The sequence below is a fragment of the Portunus trituberculatus genome, chromosome 49, assembly GCF_017591435.1.
Source record: "Portunus trituberculatus isolate SZX2019 chromosome 49, ASM1759143v1, whole genome shotgun sequence".
Taxonomy (NCBI): domain Eukaryota; kingdom Metazoa; phylum Arthropoda; class Malacostraca; order Decapoda; family Portunidae; genus Portunus; species Portunus trituberculatus.
Window position 1 is genome coordinate 18,379,825 of NC_059303.1, and position 24,357 is coordinate 18,404,181.

The following is a 24,357-nucleotide window of genomic DNA, read 5'->3' on the forward strand; positions in this document are numbered from 1 at the left end:
GAAAACTCACCAATATATAAAACACACAAACCACAGACAGACAGACAGACAGACAGATAAACAGACAGATAAATAGATGGATAGATAGACATTTGCTGCTGTAGAGGAGGATGAGAAAAGATGAATAGACAGATAGACAAACTGAGAGTGATATATAGATAGATAGGTAGATGGACAGATCTTTACCTCCATAAAGACAGACAGATAGACAGACAGATAGAGAAACAAAGGGGTAAATAGACAGACAGACAGACAGGAAGACAGTGAAGTATACAGATTGTGATATGTGAAATGGATAGATAGATAGACAAATAGACAAATAGACATTGAGATAAACAAAGAGATAGGGAGTTTATGATACAAGAAAAATATATTGGTATGTAGATAGACAGATAAAATGACAAGCACACAGACATAGATAGACAGAAGATTAATAATGCAAAAATGAAAGAGACAAATAGATAGCTAGATGGAAAGGTAGATATAAGAGAAAGTGACCTTGTAGTGTAAAGATATTGGTTTAGTTCCTGTACAGGCAGTGAATGTTTTACTTTTAATAATTGAATCTTAATCCATCCAATAACTTATGATAATGTTATTTCTCCTCTTCCTCTTCCTTCCCTTTCTTCTTCATCTTCTCTTTCTCTCCTCCACATCTTCCTTCTCTTACACATCTCCCTTCTTCTCCTTCTTTTCCTATCCCTACTCTTCTCATACTTTTTATTCTGCTCCTCCTCTTCCTTCTCCTCTTGCAGCCCCCTCAGGAGCACCCCAGGATGTGCGGGTGGCAGCAGGGGGCCCTCACTCCCTGTTGGTGACCTGGCGTGCCCCTGACCCCAAGCTGACCCATGGCGTCCTGCGAGGCTACACCCTTGCCCTGCGCCGCCAGAACCTCCAGGGGCACCTCTCGTACATCACCCGTCCTGTCACTGCCGCCCCAGGTCAGAAGACTTCATAACTCCTACACCTCTCCTTCCTTGCACCACATTGACTCCCTCACCTCTCATTCCTCTCAGTCCTCAACCCTCATTCCTTTCTTCACCTCTCCATAATTCTTTCATTTCTCCTTTCTCTCATCAGATACTTCCTTCATCTCTCCTTCCTCTCAACTCTCACTTCCCTCTTTCCTCTCCTCAACTCTCAACAATTTCTCCATTTCTCCTTCCTTTCACCATAATAATTTCCACACTTCTTCCTCCCCTCAATCCTCAACCTTCCTTCCATTCTCTCAACTTTATAATTCTTCCACTTTTTCTTTTTCTTTTTCTCAGTCATCCTTCATAACTCTCCAACTCTCCTTCCTCTCACCATGATGATTCCTTCACCTCTCCCTCCTCAACCTTTAATCTTCTTTCCTCTCCCTCAACTCTTCACAATTTTTCCATTTCTCCCTCCTCTTCCACGATAATTTCCTCACTTCTCTCTCTCCTTCCAATCCTCAGCCCTCCTTCCTTTTCCTCAACTCTTCACAATGCCTTCATTTTTTTCTTTTTCTCAACCATCAACCCTCCTTCGTAACTCCTCCATTTCTCCTTTCTCTCACCACAATCATTCTCTCACCTCTCATTCCTCTCAATCTTCAACCATCATTACTTTCCATCAACTCTCTATAACTTCTCCATTTTCTCTCTCTCTCAACCATCAACCCTTTTTATACCTCCACCAATCTCTCATCATAAAACCATAACTCCCTCACCTCCCTTTTCTCCTTTCTGAAACTCCTTCCTGTGATTAACGTTTATTTAATTGATCTTTATTTTCTCCTCTGCTGCAAGTTTTTGTATAGTTCTCTGTCTGAGCTCCAGCACACTCATGTTCTTTCCCTCCTGCAGGTGATGTGGAGCAGTGGAGCAGTATGAGGTGCGGGGGCTGGTGCCAGCGTCCCTGTATGAGGTGGCAGTGCGGGCGTTCACCAGGGCAGGACCAGGACCCCTCTCCTCACCCAGAATTGTTGACTCCACTGGTGTTGATGGTAAGTGGTGTTGTGGAGGACAGAGTGGTGCTTGTGGTGGCTTGTGGTGTTTAGTGGAGGGTGAAAGGATGGGAGAGTGTGGTGGTTAAGAGGCAGAGGATCCAGTTCTTTGTTTTTATAGTTAATTGATGTATAGAGTGTTTGATGTACAGTTAATTTGACAGAGCATTTTTCCTACTTCTATTTCTATTGGAAGTGGTATTTTTCACTGTTTTTCATGGGAGGTGTCATTGGTGAAAGCTGCCTCACAATCCTGTCTTCCTCCTCTTATTCCTTTATTTTGTTTTCACCTCAATGCAATGGTTCTTTCACTTTCCTGCTTCTCAAATCTTAACTTTCTTCTCTTTTCTCTCTCTCTCTCTCTCTCTCTCTCTCTCTCTCTCTCTCTCTCTCTCTCTCTCTCTCTCTCTCTCTCTCTCTCTCTCTCTCTCTCTCTCTCTCTCTCTCTCTCTCTCTCTCCTTCATAACTCCTTCCTTTCTTCCTCCTCTCACCACAATTGTCTCACTTCTCCCTCCTCCCATCCTTTTACCCTCTTTCCTTTCCCTCAGCTCTCCATAATACCTCCACTTTTTCTCTCTCTCACTCATCAACGCTCATTCATGACTCCTCCACCTCTATCATCTTGACCCCGTTAGTACTGGGATGCATTTTTACCATGAGTTTTGGGTGTTATTAGACAATTTGATTTACATTAGGAAGAGTCTATGGAAGTCAGAAGATTAATGACCTGAGTCCTCACTATTTTTAATCCCCACATAATTTTCTGAAGCTGTAAAATCGCCAAATTATAAGCAGAATGAATATGAAAATGTGTCATGGTACTGAAGGGACTAAAATTATAACTCCCTCATCTCCTCTTTCTCTTCCTCTGCAGCCCCCTCCTGTGCCCCCTCGGGTGTCTCCTGCAGGAACTCTGGAAGGGGTGGGGTGCGGGTGTGGTGGTCCCCCCCGCCCACTCACTGCACCCACACCCCAGTCTCTGGCTACACTGTCATCGCCACACCCACCAGGCACACCCACCGCGCTCACCACACACACCACTCCTCCGCCAGTGAGTTGAATTTGTGTCTGTCCGTTTGTTTGTTTGTATGTCTGTGTGTCTGTCCAGTGTAGGTACCTCCATTTCTCTCTTCCCTCCTCTCAACACAACTCCTTTACCTCTCCTTCATCTTATCTCCATTTCTCCCTCCTCTAAACACAATACTTCCCTCACCTCTCCTCCACCTTCATTTCTCATTCCTTTAAATAATTTCCTCAACTTTCCTTCATCTTGCCTCTATTTCTCCCTCCTCTAAACACAATACTTCCTTCACTTCCCCATACCTCCACTTTTTGCTCCTCTCAACTCATCTCTGTGTCATTACTTATCATCTACTTCCTCTCCTCCAGGCAGCTCTTGGGAAGTGAACACAACTAACCTGGAGAAGAACCTGGATGCCCTGCCACCTGCCACCAACATCAGTGTGAGGGTGAAGGCTTTTAACGAGGTGGGCATCAGTCCCCCTCACAACCCAGTCTTCTGTGTGACGGAGGATGATGGTGAGCACGTCTTCTTGGGTTGAAAAGCTGCATGTGTGTCTAGTTCACCTGACAATGAGGTTTTGCAATTTAGGAGCCACTAGGAGAGTTCAGAGATATGGAAGTTGAAAGTGTGTGAGGCATTATGAGGATATCTTGTGTCACCAGGAAGAACAGAGAGAAGGGGTGTTGTTCTTCCAGGGGCAGACAGGTGGTAGTGAAGGGCTGTGTGAAGGGAGAGAAAACTTGTGCACTTGACAGGACTAGAAGGTGCATGCATTGGGAGAGCTTAGCATGTATTTACTTAGTTGTATTTGCCTAGTTATATTTGTCTTGTCTCCATATCTTTAGTTATCCAGTTTCTATTTGAATTGGCTCACACTAACATCTGTAACCACCTCCTTATTTAACCCATTCCAGAGTGTGATGCAGCAATACAGGAAACTATATTTTTTTATGCCACTTTCTGTATGTCCTCTCTTAAGTCTTGTTCCTTCATCCATGTGCATCTCCTTGTGTGTTGTGGAAGTGTTGGTTGATAATTTAACATTCTTATACATTCTCTAATATCGAAATGTAGAGAAAAGAAGCTGAAAATTTATTGTTGCTTGAAATATCTTGTGAGATCTAGCTATGTGTTATGGGTTGATATATTGACCTATGTTTAGTTGACTATTAGATATGTTTAATCCTTTCAGTACCATGTTGAATTTCTGCATTCATTCTGCTTACTATTTGGTGATTTTATACAGCTTTAAAACTTATGTGGAGGATTGAAATAGTGAAGACTTTGGCCATTAATCTTCTCACCTTCATAGAGCCTTTCTAATGTAAATGAAAAGGTATAATTGTACACAAATCTCAAGTTAAAAATGTGTCCCATTATTGGAGAGGTTAAACTTTCTATAGTATCGTACCATAGAGAAAGAACCAAACCTGAAGATATGCTAGACTGTGGACTGTCCTGTAAAGTGTCTCCTGACCCTCACAGTGCCAGGGCCACCCAGACGAGTGAGGGTCATAGTGACAGGGCCCAACTCCCTCATAGTGACCTGGTCGCCTCCCCGCCCCTCCAGCGGCACCATCCTGCACTACACCCTCTATTCTGCCAGGGATGACCAGGTCAGTGCACACACGCACGCACACACACACACACACACACACACACATACAGAGAGAGAGAGAGAGAGAGAGAGAAAGAGAGAGAGAGAGAGAGCCTAAGTCCCTATCTTCCCAGGTGCCAGTGAGGGATGTGGTTGGTGCTGGCGGTTCAGAGGCCACCTGGCGGGAGCTGAGGGGCCTCACACCTGCCTCCAGAGTACAGGTGAGGCTTTACTGACACTTGTACTGACTGAGGTGAAAAGCATGAGTCTTTCAACCCAGCACACATGAAGAGAACTGTTTGCCACACCTTCCCATAGTAACAATCAGATGGGAAACTTGTTCTAACTTAGGTGAAATGTACAAGAGGATATAAAAAGGATATATTTTGTAGTTTTTATTCAATTTCATGTTTTGAGGTGGCCATATCAAAGATGTTTCCAGAGTGGCTAGTGATTAAGGAAAGGAGTGGTGATAGCAGTGAAAGGGTTAGCTGTACAGGTAAGGAGAATTGGTTACTGTGACAGGGAAGCGATGAGAAACTGTCAAGTCACAAAAGTAACATTCACACTTTCTGCCTCCTCCAGGTGTGGGTGACGGCAACCACAGTGGCAGGTGAGGGCAGCCCGTCCCCACACCTCACTGCCCTACCCAAGGCCACTCCCTCCCATGCCCCCATAGCTGTCGGGGGTGGAGGAAGGGTGTGGCGGGTTGGGGTAGGGTCGGGGGTGACACTAGGTTGCCGGGGTCTGGGATCACCTCCCCCGACAGTCTCCTGGACAAAGGGTGGGTCGCCCCTCACCAATGGCCCCCTCATGCAGCTCCTGCCAGGGGGAGACCTGCACCTCACAGGTATTGGTGGAGAATTGCCTCCATGTGATGGGAGAGTAAACCACAGAAAACCAGTTAAGAAATCAATAAGAGCAGATATATGTAGTAATTTTCATTAGCTTCATGTGTTTCTTACTTTTTCCTCATCCCTCCACCCTTCCTCCCAGGGGTGCGGGAGACAGCCAACTACACATGCTGGGTGAGGAACAGCGAGGGGACGGACAGCTTCACTCATCTGGTGGTGGCCGAGTCAGCGCCGCCACCCCCTGCCCTCACCCTCGCCCACGCCTCCCACAACTCTCTCAACATCACCCTTACTCCCAAGGGGGATGGTGGTGCACCCATTCTAGGTCAGGACACCAGAGATTCCTTCCTGGCTTAATTCCTTTCCATAACATTACATTCATTTTCCATTCCCTTTCTCAGATTTCTTTCTCATTCCCTTTCCATTATATAATATTTATTTCTGGTTCTCTTTCAACAACATTAGATTCCTTTCCCATTCTTTTTCATTGTATCAGCTTACTTTTCATTTCCCTTTTAGATTACATACTTTTTCATTCCCTTTATCAGATTCCTTCCTCAATCCCTTTCACAAATTTTCTTCATTCCCTTTGTTTGATCTCTTTCTCACTCCATTCCCCATCCCACAGCCTCACCACAACCTCACCACCACTGTTCCCTCCCCCTCAGGCTACACCCTTCACCACCGGGGCAAAGCAGGGGAGTGGGTGGAGACACCGGGGGATCCAGCAGGGCAGGGCATGGTGGTGCGGGGCCTGGCATGTGGAGCACCCCACCATTTGTACCTGACTGCCTGGAATGCCCATGGAACCTCTGCCCCAAGCCCTGTTCTTGTCACCAGCACCCTTGGCAGTCGTAAGTATGAATGTTTCTTCCTTTCCTCCCTTCCCCCTTCCTTCCTTCCTTCCTTCCCTCCTTTCTTTCCTTCCTTCCTTCTTTCCTTCCTTCCTTCCTTCCTTCCTTCCTTCCTTCCTTCCTTCCTTCCTTTCTTTCTTTCTTTCTTTCTTTCTTCCTTCCTTGATTACATGAGGGAGGGCAGGGTAGGATAGAAGACAAGCCACTGTGATATTCTAAAACATTTCTTCACTTCACCTTTACCTTTCTATTTGAAGTAGTACAGGTTTCTAATTAACAAAGTAATAGATAAAAACAGATAAGCAATGGAGAACAGATAAAAGAGGTAAATGAAATGATAAATAGTAAATGAGATAGATAGGAAACAAATCAAACCAAACCTAAAGTGGTAAAAGTAATGATAAACAATAAATAAGATAGATAGGAAATTGCTAAAAGACAAAGCAATATAACAGGGGCCGCCGTGGTACAGTGGAACCATGCGTGCTTTGGGGTTCGAGGGGTCTCCAAGCGCACGGGTTCGAATCCTGTCCATGGTCCGAGTGTAGGTTGGGCTTCCTCATTCGGGGCAATGGTTTCCTAGCGGGTGGGCTTTGAGATAGGAGTTACCCAAAAAGTATCCCCTTTAGCCCAGAAATTCCCGTGAAAAGCCCACGTGGTATAAATAAATAAAAATATAAAAAAACTGACATGCTGCTCCTCCCCCACCTTATAGACAAAATGATAGATAAAAAAAATAGACAATGGAGATTTTTAGGTGGTAAAGAAAACAATAAACAACAAATAAGGGAGATTGAGAATTCTTGAAAGACATAACAATGAATGCCTGACACAGTACTCCTGCCCCATCAGCTCCAGGCCGGCCACATCCTGCACAGGTGGTGGAGGTGAATGCCACTTGTGTCACCCTGAGACTGTACACTTGGCCAGAAGCAGGTTGTCCCGTCACACACTGGAAGGTATGCTGTCACAAATCCCGTTGTTTTACTTAGAACCCATTTTACATAGAGAAGAAAAGTCACTGTATTTACTATTTTTCCTATATCTAATGTCCTCAAAACTAACAAGAATTTTTCAGATATAAAGTTCTATGGAAGGATTACTGGACAAAAGGGTTTAGACTGAAGGAAAACAAGGAAAAAGCTGAAATAACTATAACTGTCAATTCACAAAACCATATTTCCACACACCTTCATCCCTCATTAAGTCCTTCACTGTGTCCCTTAATCTCTTTGGTACCATGTTGCAATTCCATATCGATTCTGCTTACTTACTTACTATCTGGTGATTTTATACAGCTTCAGAAACTCATGGTAGGATTGAAATAGGAAGACTCTGGGCATTCATCTTCTGACCTCCATTATCCTTCCTAATGTCAATAAAATAATCTAATCACAGACAAAACTAATGATGAAAATGTGTCCCAGTACTGAAGGGGTTAAGAGAAAATTGTAATGCAAGGAACTGTGGTTGAGAAATAGCAATATGTGTGATGGAAAAAAAAAAGTTATATGTCTGAAGAAAAGAAGAAAACTTAAACCTTCATATCACATCCCTTTCCTTCAGGTGGAGCGCGGCACAGGTGGGGGTGGCACGGGACCTCCTTGGACGCCCCTCTATGCACGCCTGTCCCGCGCCACAGCAGACCTGGGCCTGTGTGACCTCCCTGAAGCACCCTGGCACCTGCTGAGAGTGACAGCGGCCTCCTCAGCAGGGGACACAACTGTGGTGTATCGCGTGGCTCTGCGTGGTGGCGGTGGGGGTGAGTGGCTGGAGGGGAGTTGATGTGGTGTTGAGTTGATTTAGGTGTAGCAGAGTTTGAAATGACTTGATATGCTTCTTTGTTCATATATTTGTAGTTTAATTTTTTAATTTGTGTTGTTTTTTCTCCCCTTTGTCATCTCCTTTAGTTTTCATAATGATTGATTAATTTTATTTTGTTGTATCTCTCTATATATTCATTTATCTATTTACTTATTCCTTCTTCTGCCTCTTCTTCATGTTCTTTTTCTTTGTTATGTTCTTATTATCACCATCATCTTATCTCATTCACTTATTTATTTTCTTTCCTGTATCATCTTTAGTTTTATATTGATTGATTGATTTTATTTTGTTTACCTGTCTACATATTCATTCACTTCTCTATTTACTTATTCCTTCTTGCTTCTTCTTCATCTTCTTTTCCTTCACCTTCCTATCATTATCATCATTGTATCTCACTCAGTTGTTTACATTTTCTTGTGCCGCAGTATACATTTCGAGTCACATCCCAGCAAACATAACACAAGCACTCTTTATTGACCACAGGCTCCATGACAGCTGAGGCAGTGCAGGAGGTGCTGGTGGGAGGTGGCAGTGGGGCAGGGCAGGGGATGGGGGCGAGTTGGTTGGATGCGCATGTGGTGGCCGGCGTGGTGAGTGCCCTTCTATTGGCCACTGCCCTCATCATCTGTGTGTGTGTGGCAGTGCGGAGGAGGAGGTATGATGGGTACAGGTGAGTGTGAAGGAAGTTTCTCTGTTACTCTTGATTCAGGGGCTGATGTGTGTATATGTGTAGGTTTGATGTTTTTTTTGCAGTTTCCTTTATTTTTAATGTTCTTATGGGTAAATGTTAAGAATGCAGCTTTATTTCCTGCTGTTTTTAGTTCCTACTCCCTTCAGTATTGGAGACTTGGTAGGGAAGTGGGTTTTTTGAGTGGGGAAAGTTAAAATATGGCCAAATTTCACCTCTTACCACCATTCTTAATATTTACCTTCTTCTGTAATCTATACTTCATCATCTCCAGTTCTAACAAGTTGTAACAGAAGTTACTGTGATTTTCTGGACTTTCTTTCAGAATGTTTTTAAATATTCCAGTACTCATAGTTAGAATACACACAAGTACCAATCTTTGTAGTTCATGGTGTGCAAGTGTGTTTGCGTTATATTCTTCTGCAGTGAAAGAGTGACTGTATTACACTGATTTCACTCTTATTGCATCCTGTTCAGTTACTGTACAGCCTCATATTCTCCCTGACACTTAACTGGGACATTGCAAACAGAAGGGCAGTCTAGGGTTACTAATTTAACCTAACCTTATCTAAAGTAACCTAACCTAACTAATATACAGCCTCTTATCTACCTCCCTAACCCTTCCATGACCTTCTTACTGGGACATTAAGAGGCAGAAGGGCAGTTTAATTTAACCTAACCTTATCTAAAGTAACCTAACCTAACTGTTACATTAACTTCACTATCTATTATCCCTTGAGTTATGGTACAGCCTCATATCTGCCTTCCCGACCCTTCCATGACCTTCAAACTGGGACATAAAGAAGCAGAAGGGCAGTCTAGCATTACTAACCAAACCTAACCTAACCTAACCTGACCTAACTTCACTGCCTATTTTATCTTGAGTTACAGTACAGCCTTCTATTTGCCACCCTGACCCCTTCCCTGACTGCCCCCCACTCTACTGGACATTACAGGCAGGGTGGCAGTCTGGATACTAAGGGTGGTGGTGGCGAGGATGACAACGCCCGCAATTCAGAGCTGACCCGTGCCCACCTGTACTCCCCCACCCCTACCAAGAAGCCCCGTGGATCCCTGGCCTCCCTCAAGACACAGGATGATACGTCAGACCCCTACGAGATTTGTCCCTACGCCACCTTCAGGTACCACCACCACCACCACCACCAACTAATAATAATAACGTTTTCAGTACTTCTGCTAATATTGACACTACCACCACCACCATCACCACCATTAGCTAATACTGATAATGTTTTCACTACTGCTGCTACTATATTGACACTACCACCACCACCACCACCTCAGCCACCACCAACATCACCACCTCCGCCACCACCACCTCCTCTGCTAAGACTGATGTTTTCACTACTGTTATTGCTACTGTTGACACCACCACCACCATCACCTCCTCTGCTAATGGTGTTTTTACTGCTACCATTACTACTGACACAACCACCACCACTACTAATACTGTACAAATAACTTAGTAATGTCACCACTACTGTCACCACTACTACTGATACTACTGCTGTTATCACCATTGCTTTCCTTTCATCACCACTGTCACCTAGTCATTACCACCACTACCTCCATTGTCATGATGTTAACAGTGCTACTACTAATATGGAAACTATCTTCATCACCACTACCTTCACCATCACTAGTACTGTCACCACCACCAAGGCATCTCAGTCACCACCATCACCACCACCACTACCACTGTTCCTTACTATTGTCAAACTTCAAGCCATCAACATAACTGAAAAATACAATGTTAATTCTGTCTTAAATTTCTTATGTTACAATTCCTTCACAAAACAATAGCAGTTAGTTCCTATTTATGCTTATTACTCTGATACATAGACTTAACCTTTTATATATAAGAGATAGGATTTTATTTTTTTTTTTTTCATTTTTTTCATTTGATGGGCGACTTCAATATTTTTTCGTGTTATTTTTTTTTTTATCTTTATTATTACTATTTGTGAGAGTGAGTGAATGAGTGATAGGAGAGTGAAATCCCATCCTATCTACTCTCACTTTATCCTTGTGTCTCCCACCTCTCTCCTTACCCTTGCCTCCTCTCTCTCTCTCTCTCTCTCTCTCTCTCTCTCTCTCTCTCTCTCTCTCTCTCTCTCTCTCTCTCTCTCTCTCTCTCTCTCTCTCTCTCTCTCTCTCTCTCTTCTCTTCTCTTCTTTTCCCTTACATTTATTCTTGGCTTCTACTTTCGTATCCTATCATATCTTATTTCATCTCCTATTCCTTCATCTGTTATTTATTTTTCCTGTCCTATTCTGTTCTATCTTTTTATATCCTATCATTTACCTGGTTCTCTTTCCTCCTGTCTACTCTTTCCTACTCTATCCATCCCCTTCCCTTTCACTACCCTTTCCTATCCTGCCCCTATGTGCTCCCATCCTGGCTGTCCCCATCCCTACCTTCCCTCTTGGACCTCCCTTCCTCCCCTGTGTGCCTCCCCTCCTTCCCTGGGGCAGCGTGGGGAGCTCAGAGGGAACCCTGGAGTATGGTCTGTCCCTTCACTCCATCACTCCAAGAGACTGCCTCGACCACCCCATCCACAGTGAGAGGCGACCCCAGCAGTCCCCTTCCTACGGCCAGGTTGGGCGGCAGAGGGCACAGTCTCACTACAAGGAGACAGGTGAGTAGGCGGTGTATAGAAAAGGGAGGGATGTGTGTAGGAGGTAAATTGATTGGCTGTTGAGGAAAGATGATGAAGAAAGGCTGGTGATGCTATGAAGGAAGGAAGGAAAAGGTTTAGAGTGTCTGGTTGGGTCTTGCTTGTTCAGGAGATGTGTGGTGTCAGAGAGAGAGATAGTAAAGGAAGGTTGGTGATGTTTGAAAGGAAGGAAGGGAGGTGGCATGTAGAAGAGTTGAGGGTTGTCTGGATGGGTGTTAATTGTTCAGGAGAGGTGTGGTGTCAGATAGAGAGATGGTTGATGGTGAAGGAAGGTTGGTGATGTTAGAAAGGAAGGTTGTCAGGGAGAGCTAGAGTTGTATATGTTGTCAGGAAGCAGGGTTGGTTGTGTTAGAAAAAGTGAGGATATGTTAGCTTCAATCACATCAAAGCCACAAACTTATAATGCCACCAGAAATATCATACTTAAAAGAAATATATATATAGAGAAAAAAGAAATCACTAATACAATATTACAATATCACACTTGAAAAAATATATATACAAAGAGAGAGAGGGAAAGGAAATCACTGATACTGCATTGCCTATATGAAACAGTAAGTGAAGTTAGTATGAGTCACATTACAACAACAGACTAACACCACCTCCTCCCCACCAGAAATATCCTACATCAGCAGCAGCAGTCGAGGCCGAGGGGAGTACGGCAGCAGACCCAAGTCCCTCCCTGGAGCCGCCCAGCCCTCCGCCTCCACCCCTGGGGCACCACCAACCTCCTCAGAACAACGGGAATGGACAGAGAGCGCCAAGGACACCAGGCAGCGACAGCACCGGTCCCGAAGCCACACCAGAGGTACACAATACCACACCAGCATGCAGTACTCTTGTGGTGGTGTTTTGCCCTAGGTCAGATTAGGTTAGGGTAGGTTAGAACAAAAGACATCATCAGTTCCAGTCACAAAGCTGTAGCAGAAGTACACAATGCCACACTAGCCTGTAGCTCTCTTGTGGTGGTGTTTTGTGCTGGGTCAGATTAGATTATGGTAGGTTAGCACAAAAGACATCTTCAGTACTAGTCACAGAGCCACAGTAGAGGTGAGGTACAACACATAGCACCAGCCTGCAATCCTGTTGTGGTGGTGTGTGGTGGTGATATTTTATAGCAAAGTAGAGTTGATGTTTCATGGTAAGTCCTTAGAGCAAGTAATTCAAAGAGTGATAAGAATAATGAGCTTAAAATCTGAAAAAGAGAGAGAAAAGAAGAAATTAGTTTTAAAATATAGTGATGGATGGGTAGAATAAAATTAGTGTTTGTATTGTTAGTGACAAGTCAGCGTTTTGTGTGCATTCTTTTCTTTTGTTTATCTTTCTTTTTCAGTCTTTTGTTACCCTTCTTCTTCACAGCCTTTTGTTGCTCTTGGCCAGAATCACACATAAAAAAAGACAATAATGAGAGTTTCACCTGGTGCTTCCCTGCAGGTGAGGCTTCCTGTCGGGACTCCAGCACCGAGAGCAACGACGCATCCACCTCCCCCGTGCAGCAGCGGCAGCACTACCAGCATCCCAAGGTCCCGCCACAGCAGCACTACATCCAGCAGCTGCCTCCCACACAGCAGCAACAGCAACAGCAGCAGCAGCAGCAGCAGGGAGCAGGGATGGTTGTGGGGGGGAGAGTGGGCCCGCATCCCCTGCCGCCTGTCCGCCATGCCAGGTAGTCTCAGGTAGAGGAGGCTGAGCTGTGTAGGTGGAGTTTGGCTGCTGCGGCTCTCACCACCACCCTACCCTCCCTTCCTCACTCCCTGCGCTGTGTTGAGCCATCCTGCACCCACTGCTTGCCCCACTGATGCTGGTCTTGCCCTCACTACAATGTTTTCCTACTAAATTGTGTAATGTGTTGAGCCTTCCTGCCTGCTAACCTGCCTGTCTTGCCCCCATTTCTATATTGTTTTCTTTACTGATACTGTGTCTAGTAGTGTGTGTTGAGCCTTCCTGCTTGCCACCTTGCTTCCTGCCTGCTTGCCTTGCCCTCACTTTATGATTTTTTTAAATTATTGTTATTAACTAAGTTGTGTATCAAGTATTGTCAGAATCAGTGTTTTTGTTGTTGATGTTCATAAGTTATTGTTTTTGCTATAATGGACAACTAAAAGTCTCTTCATGCTAAAATGTCTTGGTATATTTGTGTAAAGAATTGTTATCATTACTTAATCATTACTTATCCACTAAATTGCTGTGTGTGTAAACAGAAACTAATATTTTTGTTGTTGATGTATATAATTAAGCCATTATTTTCACTTTAATGGACAGCAGACAAAATTCCTTTTATACTAAAAAGTCTTCATAATTGTGTAGATTACCATTACCATTTCTTTATCACTGCATATCACAGCAAACTTCACCCCAGCACACAGACTGACTGAACACAATGCACCCCTTCACTGCCTCACACACAGGCACACCACCACACACCACACACACACACTCACTGGCCTGCATGCAAGTTTCAAACAATTCTGTAGTGTCATGATGGGCAGGGAAACAAGCTGAAGTGTCTTGATGGGCAAGGAAACAAGTCACTCTGAGGATGCCAACAAAACAAATTATTTATTTTGCCCACCCAGTACCTAACTTCACTTTTAATTCAAAGCTACATAACCTGATGTGAATTCTTAACCCCTTCAATACTGGGACTCATTTTTACCTTGAGAGTGTACAATTAGACCACTTCATTGATATTAGGGAGGCTCTATGAAGTTCAAAAGATTAATGGCCACGGTCTTCACTATTTTAATCCCCCACATAAGTTTCTAAAGCTGTATGAAATCACTAAATAGTAAGCAGAATGAATATAGAAATGCATCATGGCACTCAATGATTCTGAGCAATGAACCCTCATTATAACCACAGCACTACAGAATCTAGCCATGCCCCCATCAGTGCATGTGATGCCTATTACAGCCACACCACTACAGGGCATCCTTGATTTATGATGGAGTTTTGTTCCTATGCACCACATTGCAAACCCATGTGCTGCGTAAATCTGTACCAGCCTAAGTAAGCAGCTACACTGTCACTCATCTCTGTTAATGCTTTAATGCTGTAAAATCATATGTTGGATATAAAACCTAACTTATAACTGTAAAAACAGACAAGTGGAAATACAGTTGATAAAAAATAATAAAATTGATCACAAAAACAGTCAATAAAGGGGAATGTACAGGGACAATCAGTGAAGACCATCATAAACAAAGGATCCCCTGTACAGAAAGCATCCGTGTGCCCACCAGTGCATATGACGCCCCCCTCAGCACCCAGGCAGACCGAGGCACGCTTGGCAGCCAGCACGGGGCGTCTCAACCCTTCCTCTCCCTGACTATACGTTAAACACCGTGACAAATCACTACTCTCGCTGTTACTCCTTGTGTCTCCACCTGACTAGGGAGTGTGTTGCAGGGCGCAGAACGGCTCTTCATCTAGCGGAAACTCCTCCCCCCTCACCCCCCCACGACCACTGCACCCTCCCTCAGGGTTCTCTGACTCAAGGGAGCTGTCGGAGGCTGAGTGTGACCGGGAACTGCTGAGGGCGGAGGGGCGAGGCGGCGAGGGTGTGAAGGCTCGGGGCAGGAAGAAGATGGATGCTCCCGGCAGTGATGGTCTGGGGGCCGAGCTGACTCACCTGCTGCAGCGTTACCAGGCCCAGAACAGCCACGGCACACCGCAGAAGTCCCCTTACAGTATCAATGTGTAGCTTTAGGTGTCTGTGTGAGCGGAGACCGACTGTGTGTGGTGCTGGTTTCTCTCTCTCTGCCGTCAAGCATGTTGATGTTTTGCTGTCTGTAAAGAGATGGGTGATGGGTGAATGGAAGATGATTAGTGGGTGAATGAAAGGTGTCGTCATGTGTCCTGGTGTGCGGTGTGTCCCTCCTTCACTCCTGCCGACTGGGGAACTGTGGTGTGCTGGATCTACATCGCCGCCTCTTCCTGTAGTTGCCTGCGAGAGATTTTTCACTGCTCCAGGTGGTTCATTTGTTATCCAAGGGAATTAACTTTGATTGATGTGTTGATATTGTTTTATATTGTGAGTGTGGACAGCTCATGAATTGTCTTCTTAGTGGATGGAGAGACTGTAGCTTCAAATAATTCAGTTTCACACACTTACAAGTTAAATTTCTTTTCACAAACTGAGAATTGTATAATTGCACAAAGTATTAGTGTTCTGTTTTCCATCACAACTATAGGAGTCTGAATCATAAGAGATCAGAGACAGAAAGATCTCTTATTCTTTCTGAAATTTTGGTTCAAAGTTAAACTTTGTCATAAACTATGATAAAATGAATTGTTAATATTCCATTTTCATCACAATTATACACATGTGCATATAAGTTTTTTATCTATGCTAGCTCATCCTTTTATGAATTGAGTGCATTACAACCAGTATTGTTTTCACCATTTCTGAGTGTGAAACAATTTAGGTCCCCACAGTGCCAGTGTGTGGCACTCACCATGCTGGGCACTGGAGGCACTCACCCATGCCAGGAACCTTTAAGCGACACAGGTTCACAAATCAATGGCAGTGTTTTTATCAAGACTCACACATGTGGGAAGGAAAATGTATGAATATATGTACATAACTTCAATTGAAATGTTTGTTTTAAAGAAGATATTTAATGTATGTTGTTCAGATATACCTTTCAATGTGTCTCAGTAATAAAGCCATTATCAAGATGGTCTGCCTGTTTCAGTCTGGAGGAAATGACAGAATCTGAACAGTGTAGAGTAAAGTGTCCAGTAACAAGTGTACCAATGGAAGCACTCAACGCTCACCGTGGGCTAAGGATTGAAGTCCAGGGAAGGGAACAGCCTCACTTTGAGGGGGCAGAGATGAGCCAGTGTGTGCTGTCAGGCTTTGTATAAGTACCAGGCCAGCTGTGTAAATACCAGGAGTGTAGAATAGTGGTCCACGATACTGTTCCTTTCCACTAGAGGCTGATGGGTAAGTGTGAATGACAGGTGAGTGTGGAACTTTCTTTTTTTCCTTTTTCATGCAAGAAGGGATCTGGCCAAAGGTAACAAAAAATGACTAGACGAAAAGCTGCCCTGTGTGAGATTGCCAGACTGGTATATGGATAGCTAGACAATAACAAGTACAAGTCCCATTACCTGCTGACCACTTTCTTGTAATGTATTGGATTTGCTTCCTTGTTATTGTCCACTTACTATCAAGACCTTTTGTGCTTCATTCTTTCATTTTTTTCATATGATCTAAATTCATGCATCATTCTTTTTTTGTTTCTTCCTTGTTTCTATATAATGAACAAGTGACATTACCTTATCGTTCATTCATTATCAAGTTTTTTTATGCTTCGTTCTTTTTCATTTCTTCCTTATTCTATTTTGTGAACAAGTGACCTTCAATGAGATTCTTTTATTAATGATAGTAACTTATAGAACGAGGAACAGTGCAGCAGTAATATAAAAAAACACACATATCTTGATATAGTATTTATTATTCGCCAGTATATGTATGCAAGTAGCAAGAAAGGACAGACAAAAGAAGAACTCTATATGAACACACCTCACCTTATCACCTCTCTTCTCTTGTGGCACTTGGCAATCAACACATGACACTCCTCTAACACACCAGAGGAGAATGGCACAATAATATTCTCAGAGATGAACCCCAACCCAAGAGTATAGCTGAGAACACAGAAAATAACCCTTGACATGAGCCAGCTATAGTGCCCACAAAATTAACATGTAGTAACTGATACCCAAAGAGAAAAAGGACCATTGAAATCAGCCAACTATTGTACCCAGAGTATTGCTAGTATGAACCCAATATCCAAGAGTATCTAGCTGAAAATACATAGAAAATAACTCTTGGAATCAGCCAGCTATAGCACCCACAGAATTGCTAGGCAGTAACTGGTAACCAAAGAGAAAAAAAAGACCATTAAAATCAGTTAGTCATTGTGTCCAGTTTTGCTTATATGAAGACAATCTGAGCATATAATTGAGAAAACAGAAAATAACCCTTGAAATGAGCCAGCTATAGTACCCAGAGAATTGGTAAGTAAGGACCCTTGGAATCCCAGAATATTGCTAGTTGTGGTACATGAAATAGGAAATGTTTGTTGGAGCCTTGAATTGACCCAGATATAGTACCCAGAGCATTGGTAGGAAGTAACTGGCAACTGAAGAGAAAAAGAACCCTTGAAATCAAATCAGCCAGTTATTGTATTGCTAGTAGTAGTACTTGAAAAGGCTTAAATGTTTGTTGGACCCTTGAATTGAGGCAGTTATAGTACCCAGAGCATTGGTAGGAAGTAATTGGCACTTAAAGAGAAAAGGACCCAAGGAATCCCAGAATATTGCTAGTAGTGGCACATGAAAAGGCTTAAATGTTTGTTGGACCTTTGAATTGAGCCAGATATAGTACCCAATTCATTGGCAGGAAGTTACTGGGACCTGAAGCTGCTTGGATATTCAGATACATAAGCCAGTCCCTGCCCAGCTTATACAAACACTACATGATTGGCCTTCTCAAGATTACCAACCCTTTCACTGCTATAAACTGTTTCTCATAATGTTTTACCACTTATTTCATATTTATTTGTACTGTAGTCCTTAAATAGCTATAGGATCAGAAAGCAAAATTAATCTCTTTCTCTTAGTTTTGTAACCTGGAAAGAACAAATGGGTGTTGAGGAATGTTTTTTTATAATGGTTTACAACTTAGCATATACTTTGTTAATTTGTACTGGTCTTAAGTAATCATGTAACCCGGGAAGGACTAAATTTGATCCTTTTTTCTGTGATCATGTAAACAAAACAAGTATAGCAGTAAAGGGCTGAGCTGAATTAAAGAGACATCACAAGAGTTAACTAGAATGAAGAGCAGCCTCACCAGAAGCTTAGACACCATAACAGACACTAAATGCTATAAGGCACGGGTATGTTTGCGTACTGGGAGAGGAAATATATACACGAGTAGCACAAGAAACCGCAATACACAAGCAAAACCTGCCGGGACAAACTAAACCTAACTTAACTTAACCATTAACCAAGTCTCCCCATATTACCACTAACATGTAGAGCACAGCGTTTGATATATAGTTTGCACTGCTGGTTGGTTGTCTTGGCCGGAAGTCTTGTACAGAGAGTTGGAAGGCAAAGATATGTTAATGTATAGGGTAGAAAGCTTACAAAGTCACCAGCGTTAGAGTGCCACCTTGGATCTCTTGCTCAGTATCAGTTGTGTCAAGATTTCCTTGGTGTTTTGGGTGAAAATCTTATAATATTCTCCATAAACTGCTTGAATATCTTGTTTGCTTTTTTTAATTAGCTGTATCAAGATAATCCCTCTATCTTACACATTGAAAGTTGGAAGGAAGTTTAGATATTTTGCTCTTTACCAGTTATTTTGGGGTGAAAATCTTCTATACCATCTACAAAAAACATACTGGAGGGCCTTTAGAAGAGCTTGTTTCCTATCAGATATAAAGTTTTGGGCAAGTTTCAGTGTCAGAGAGAAACTTACATATCTTGCTCTCCATCAGGTGTTTTGGATGAAAATCTTACATACTCTCTACAAAATATATATTGGAAGGTCTTTTGAATATCTCGTTTCCTATCAGGTATAAAATCATGGGAAAGTTTCAATGTCAGAGAGAAACTTATATATCTTATTCTCCATGAGATATTATTGATGAAAATCTTATATACTCTCTATAAAAAATATATTGGAAGGTCTTTTGAATATCTTGTTTCCTATCAGGTATTAAATCATGGGCAAGTTTCAGTATTTGAGAGAAACTTGCATATCTCCTCCATCAAGTGTTTTGGCTGAAAATCTTACATACCCTCTAAAAAAAAAAAAAAAAAAAAACATATTGGAAGGCCTTTTGAGTATTCGTTTCCTATCCGCCACAAAATTTCGGGCAAGTTTCAGTGTCAGAGAGAAACTTACATAATTCCTCCATCATTTGTGTTGGGTGGGTTTCTATATGTTCTCCACAAACTGAGTGTTGGAGGGGAGTGTGGGTGTCTTGGTCTCCTCTGCCAGCTGTGTGAAAATGACCTGCTGGTTCTTGGTGTACTCTGCCTCTATAGCCTGGCACTGTCTGGCTTGCAGGATGCTCTGAGGGTTGCGGCTGGTGTTCATGCTCCTCTTGTTGCTCCCTGTCAGGCTCAACAACTCCTGAAACACAGCAAATGGTTCTGTTTTAAATTGTGCAAAGTAAACGGAGCATATCTCAAATCTTAGACATAAATAGAGAGGAAAATAAAAAGGAGCATCTCTCAAATCTCAGACATAAATAAATGGGAAAAATAAAATGGAGCCCCTCTCAAATCTCGGACACAAACAAATGGTTCAGTTTGGTCTCGGAAATCTAACACATTATATCAAGACTTAAATTCCACTACCAGATCCTTCCCCGCCTATGTGATATACATGAGCATAAGAGAACCATGTCAGTCAGTGTCACAAAGATAAATGTTTATCTACCTATTAAGTGAAGCATATATAGAAAGGCAGGATAGATACAAAACAAGGCTCTCCCATCTTGCTATCTATCTATCAAGTGAAGTACATATAGAAGGGCAAAATAGATACAAAGGCTCTCCCTCCATCATGTTATCTATCTATCAAGTGAATTAATTATATATATGGAAGAGCAGGATAAATACAAAACAAGACTCTCTCCTCATCCTGTTATCTATCAAGTGAATGACATATGGAAGGGCAGGATAGATACAAAACAAGGTTCACTCCCCATCCTGTTATCTATTTAACTTGTGAATTACGTAAGGAAGAGCAGGACAGATACAAAAGATTCTCTCCATATCTACCTGACACCACGCAAGCTTGTAGTGTTTGATGGAGAACATATGAAAGAGAAATGATACAGAAGACTTTCTCCAAATCATCATCTCTCTGACACCACACAATCTTAGTGTTTAATCCCTTCAATACTGACGCTTTTTTATCTTGAGTTTTGGGTGTGATTAGACAATTTTATTGACATTAGGAAGGGTCTATGGAGGTCTACAGATTAATGGCCAGAGTCTTCACTATTCTAATCCCCACATAAGTTTCTGAAGCTGTATAAAATCATGAAATAGTAACCAGAATGAATAAGAAAACGTGTCCTGGTGCTGAAGGGGTTAATGGTGATCATATGAAATAGCAAGATAGATATAAAAGGCTCTGTCCCCATCATCCTCTCCCTCTGACACCATGCAAGCTTATAATGACAAGTGATTAATGCCAATCTTGGATGATACATGCCTTTTGTGGCATCTCACTCAACACTTCCTTGTTCTCCTCATTGCTTGATGAAGAGGAGACAGAGGATTCATGGTCGTCTTGGTTGTCCTTCTCCTCTTCACCCTTCTCTTCTTTCTCCACACCCTGCACTTCCTTGCCACTCAGTCTGTCCTCGCTTACTTCCTTGTTTGTGAATGCTGAGAGAGTAAGAAGAATGAGTGTGTGTGTTTTGGTGTACAGGTGAAATATTAAATCTTTCTCTTACATCTTAGTTCTTTATTTATCTCTCCCAGCCCCTCCTCTATCTCTTCTAGCCTTCCTTCACCTCTTTCAACCTTCCTCCATCTCTCTTAGCTTTTTCTCTTCCTCTCCCAACCTTTCTTCACCTCTTCTAACCTTCCTCCTTCTCCTCCTCTCCCAGTCTTTCCTCCACCTCTCCTAGCCTTTCCTCCTTCTCTCCCAACCTTTCTCCAACTCTCTAACCTTCCCTTCACTTCTCCCAACCTTTCTCCTCTTCCAGTCTTCCTCCACCTCTCCAACCTTCCTCTCTCTCTCTCTCTTAGCTATTTCTCTTCCTTTCCCAGTATTCTTCTACCTCTCTTAACCTTCCTCCTCCTCTCCCAACCTCCCTCCTCTTCTCCTAGCCTTCCTCCATATCTCTAATCTTCCCTCCACCTCTCCTATCATCCCTCCACTTCTCCCAACCATCCCTCCCACTCTTCCAGCCTCCCTACAGACTCACAGTGAGTTTGGTCACTAAGAGGCGTCCTGGGAACCCTGGAGGTGGGTGAACGAGGGTCCAGGTCCTCGCTGATGGCCACTGTGCTGGGGTCAATGAGGCGGGACGGCTTGAGGGAGAACGGGCGTCTGCGTGTCTCCTTTGTTTCCACTACTATGGGGGTGCGTTCCAGCTGGGAGGAAGTGTGGGTTAGTGTGACGGGAGGTGCAGGAGACTTATTGGTGTTATTGTTATTGTTATTATTATTAGAGAGGTTTTCAAGGTATTTATTTTGGGTAACTCTTTACTGTTCAGCAATCATTTTCTTTCACTACTAAATCATTTCTTTATCTATCATTCTATTTCTCTACTCAAACATTTATTTGTCATTTTATTCCTCTACTAAATTATTTCTTTATCTATCATTTTATCCCTCTAGTTAAACATTTCTTTATCTATTATTTCATTCCTCTACTCAATCATTTCTTTATTCATCATCTCATTCCTCAACTTAATCATTTCCCTTACTTAATTATCTAGTCAGGTACAGAGATCAGAATATTTAGCCAGTTTCCTTTTGCCAATAGTTAAGGTGTGTGACAGGCCAGTGTACCCTCCCGGCCATCCCTCTAGCTCACCTCGGTACTGGGGGAGCGTGGGTCAAAGGGAAGCACCTTGGTCGCTGGGGTGCCGTTGCTGCCCCTCTCAGGGGTGTCGGTTACCTGTCAGAAGATTAGTGGTGATGGTGGTGGTGGTGGTGATTATTGTTACTGTTGTTTGCAGTAGTGGTGGTAGCAGTGGTAGAAATGGGGGTAATAAGGGTAATAATGGCAGTGGTGGTGGTGGTGGTTGGAGTAGTAGTATAAAAGAGAAACATCACTGAAGACATGTTAGTATTAGTGGGCAACTAACCAAACCATCAACTCAGCAAACTAGTACACAAAAATTATCCAGAGAAAATAAAAAATAGAAATGAAAAATAAATAAATAAACAAATAAGTAAAGACACAAATCATTCCACACAACACAAACCACAAACACACCCAACTAACCAAAACACAACACAACACAAAACATCATTAAACACACCCTAGTCTAACTTTATCACCCCCCCCAAAAAAAAATACTTAACCTAACCTTGCACTAACTTTCCCTAAACCTACCCTAACTTACTCAAACCTTCCCTAACTTACCCTAACCTTACTAAAACCAACCCTAACTTAACCAACCCCACCCTAATTTAGCCAAACCTAACCTAACTTACCTAATCTTGCCCTAAACTTACCCTCCTCCTATTCTACCCTAAATTACTCAAACCTAACCTAACTTAAACTAACCCAACACTATCCTAACCCCCAACATCCCCCCCCAAAGCCACACTAACAGAGATGGGTGTCCTGGTGATGTTGTCTGAGGGGGAGCGGGGGTCACTCTTGAGGACGTGGGTGGAGCGAGGGGGGGTGTGCATCATCTCCTCCAGGTACTTGCTGGTAAGGCCGCCCATGCTGGTGGTGGTGGTGGTGGTGCTGGGGGAGGGTGGGGGCAAGGTTAATGCTAGAAATAATGATGGAAAGGAGTAAGAAGGCATAGAAAAGAGTAAAAAAAGGGGTAAAAGAAAGAATTAAAAAAAGGGGAAGAAAGTAAAAAAAAAATAGGAGTAAAGGAGTAAATAATAGTTAGAGTAAAAGAGTAGTAGAGAAAAGTAGAGAGGAGTAAAAGAGGAGAAAAATAAGGAGAAAAAAGTAAATAAGTAAAAGAAAGGCTAAAAAGAGTAGGAGTAAAAAGAGAAGATTGTAAAGTAAATAAGAGCAAAAAAAGGTAGAAAAAGTAAATAAAAGTAAGATGTGAGTAAATAAGAGAAAAAAAGAGTAAATACACATAAAAGCCTAAAAAAGTAGGAAATAAGAATAAAAATAGAGTAAATAAAGCATAAAAAGAGCAAATAGAGTAAAAAGTAAATAAAGAGTAAAATAAGAATAAAAAACGAGTAAATAAAGAGTAAAAAGGGTAAAATGAGTATATGAGTAAAAAAAGAGAATGTAGGAGTAAAAAAAGTGAAATAAAGAGTAAAATAGTAAAAAGGAGTAAAAAAAAAGTATATTAGAGTAAAAGAAGATTAAAAAGTTCAAAAGAGCATATAAGAGTAAAAAAAAAAGTACAAGAGTGAAAGAAAGAGTGAAGAGTAAAAAGGTAAAATAGTAAGTTTTAAAAAAAGTAAAAAAAAAATTAAGTTAATGCTAAAAAAAAAAAAAAAAATAACGATAACAATAATCAAGGGAAAAACAAGGAGAAACAGCTAATGACAATAGATGAAATAGGGAAAAAAAACGGAGGAAGAAGTGGAAAGAAAGAAAAGATGGATACGTAAAAAGGATAAATGAAGAAAAGAAAGGATAAAAGAAAAAAAATAGCTCTGGATACAACTATGCACCAAAAATACATAAAATATTGATCACTTGAAACGAAAATACGAAAAAAATATATAAACTTCAAAACACACACACACACACACACACACACACGATGAGGAGGAGCACATGTACATGGTGTGTGAGGTGCAGTGGTAGCGAGAAAGGCGTATGTCAGGAAAGGTCAGGCCTGCGCAGGTCACCCGTCCTTCACCGCAGGTTTGAAAATGTAAACAAACTGCCGCCTCGAGGCCTCAAAGGGATACGAGCACACTATCATTTATTATTTTTTTTTTCTTTATTTCAAGTGTTTAGATAGACAAACTCATTTGTTGATATACATAGTAACTTTTTTTAGTTATCTTCAAAGTATTCTATTCCACAAAGAGTCTATATAATGAACTATCACAAGAGTTCTTTATAATTGTCTTCTGGCGGTAATGTCTCTCTCTATATTTTTTCACTGTTTCTATATAAGTTTAATTATCTTTTG

At 42.2% G+C, this 24,357-nt stretch overlaps 1 protein-coding gene and 1 pseudogene across 1 annotated transcript; one reads left to right on the plus strand and one right to left on the minus strand.

The window, feature by feature from the left end:
- Nucleotides 1-16,195, plus strand: part of LOC123499291 — a 31,754-nt pseudogene extending 15,559 nt beyond the window's left edge.
- Nucleotides 16,196-16,956: 761 nt separating this feature from the next.
- LOC123499194 (cell division cycle-associated protein 3-like) lies at nt 16,957-24,109 on the minus strand. The gene is made up of 6 exons (XM_045246918.1): nt 24,000-24,109; nt 22,841-22,982; nt 22,095-22,178; nt 21,481-21,649; nt 20,760-20,935; nt 16,957-19,667 (listed from the first exon to the last, which is right to left on the minus strand). The coding sequence occupies exons 2-6, from the start codon at nt 22,958-22,960 to the stop codon at nt 19,470-19,472; spliced, it is 747 nt and encodes a 248-aa protein (XP_045102853.1). The 5' UTR covers nt 22,961-22,982; nt 24,000-24,109; the 3' UTR covers nt 16,957-19,469.
- Nucleotides 24,110-24,357: the final 248 nt, after the last annotated feature.

What these genes read in the sequence shown, in the direction of transcription:
- LOC123499194 (XM_045246918.1), bottom strand. Translation starts at nt 22,960, where the DNA reads ATGGGCGGCCTTACCAGCAAGTACCTGGAGGAGATGATGCACACCCCC. An exon ending in TCACCAGGACACCCATCTCT is followed by an intron (nt 22,179 to 22,840) that starts GTTAGTGTGGCT and finishes ATCTTCTGACAG; the next exon opens with GTAACCGACACCCCTGAGAG. An exon ending in TGAGTGAGATGCCACAAAAG is followed by an intron (nt 19,668 to 20,759) that starts GCATGTATCATC and finishes GCTGTGTTTCAG; the next exon opens with GAGTTGTTGAGCCTGACAGG.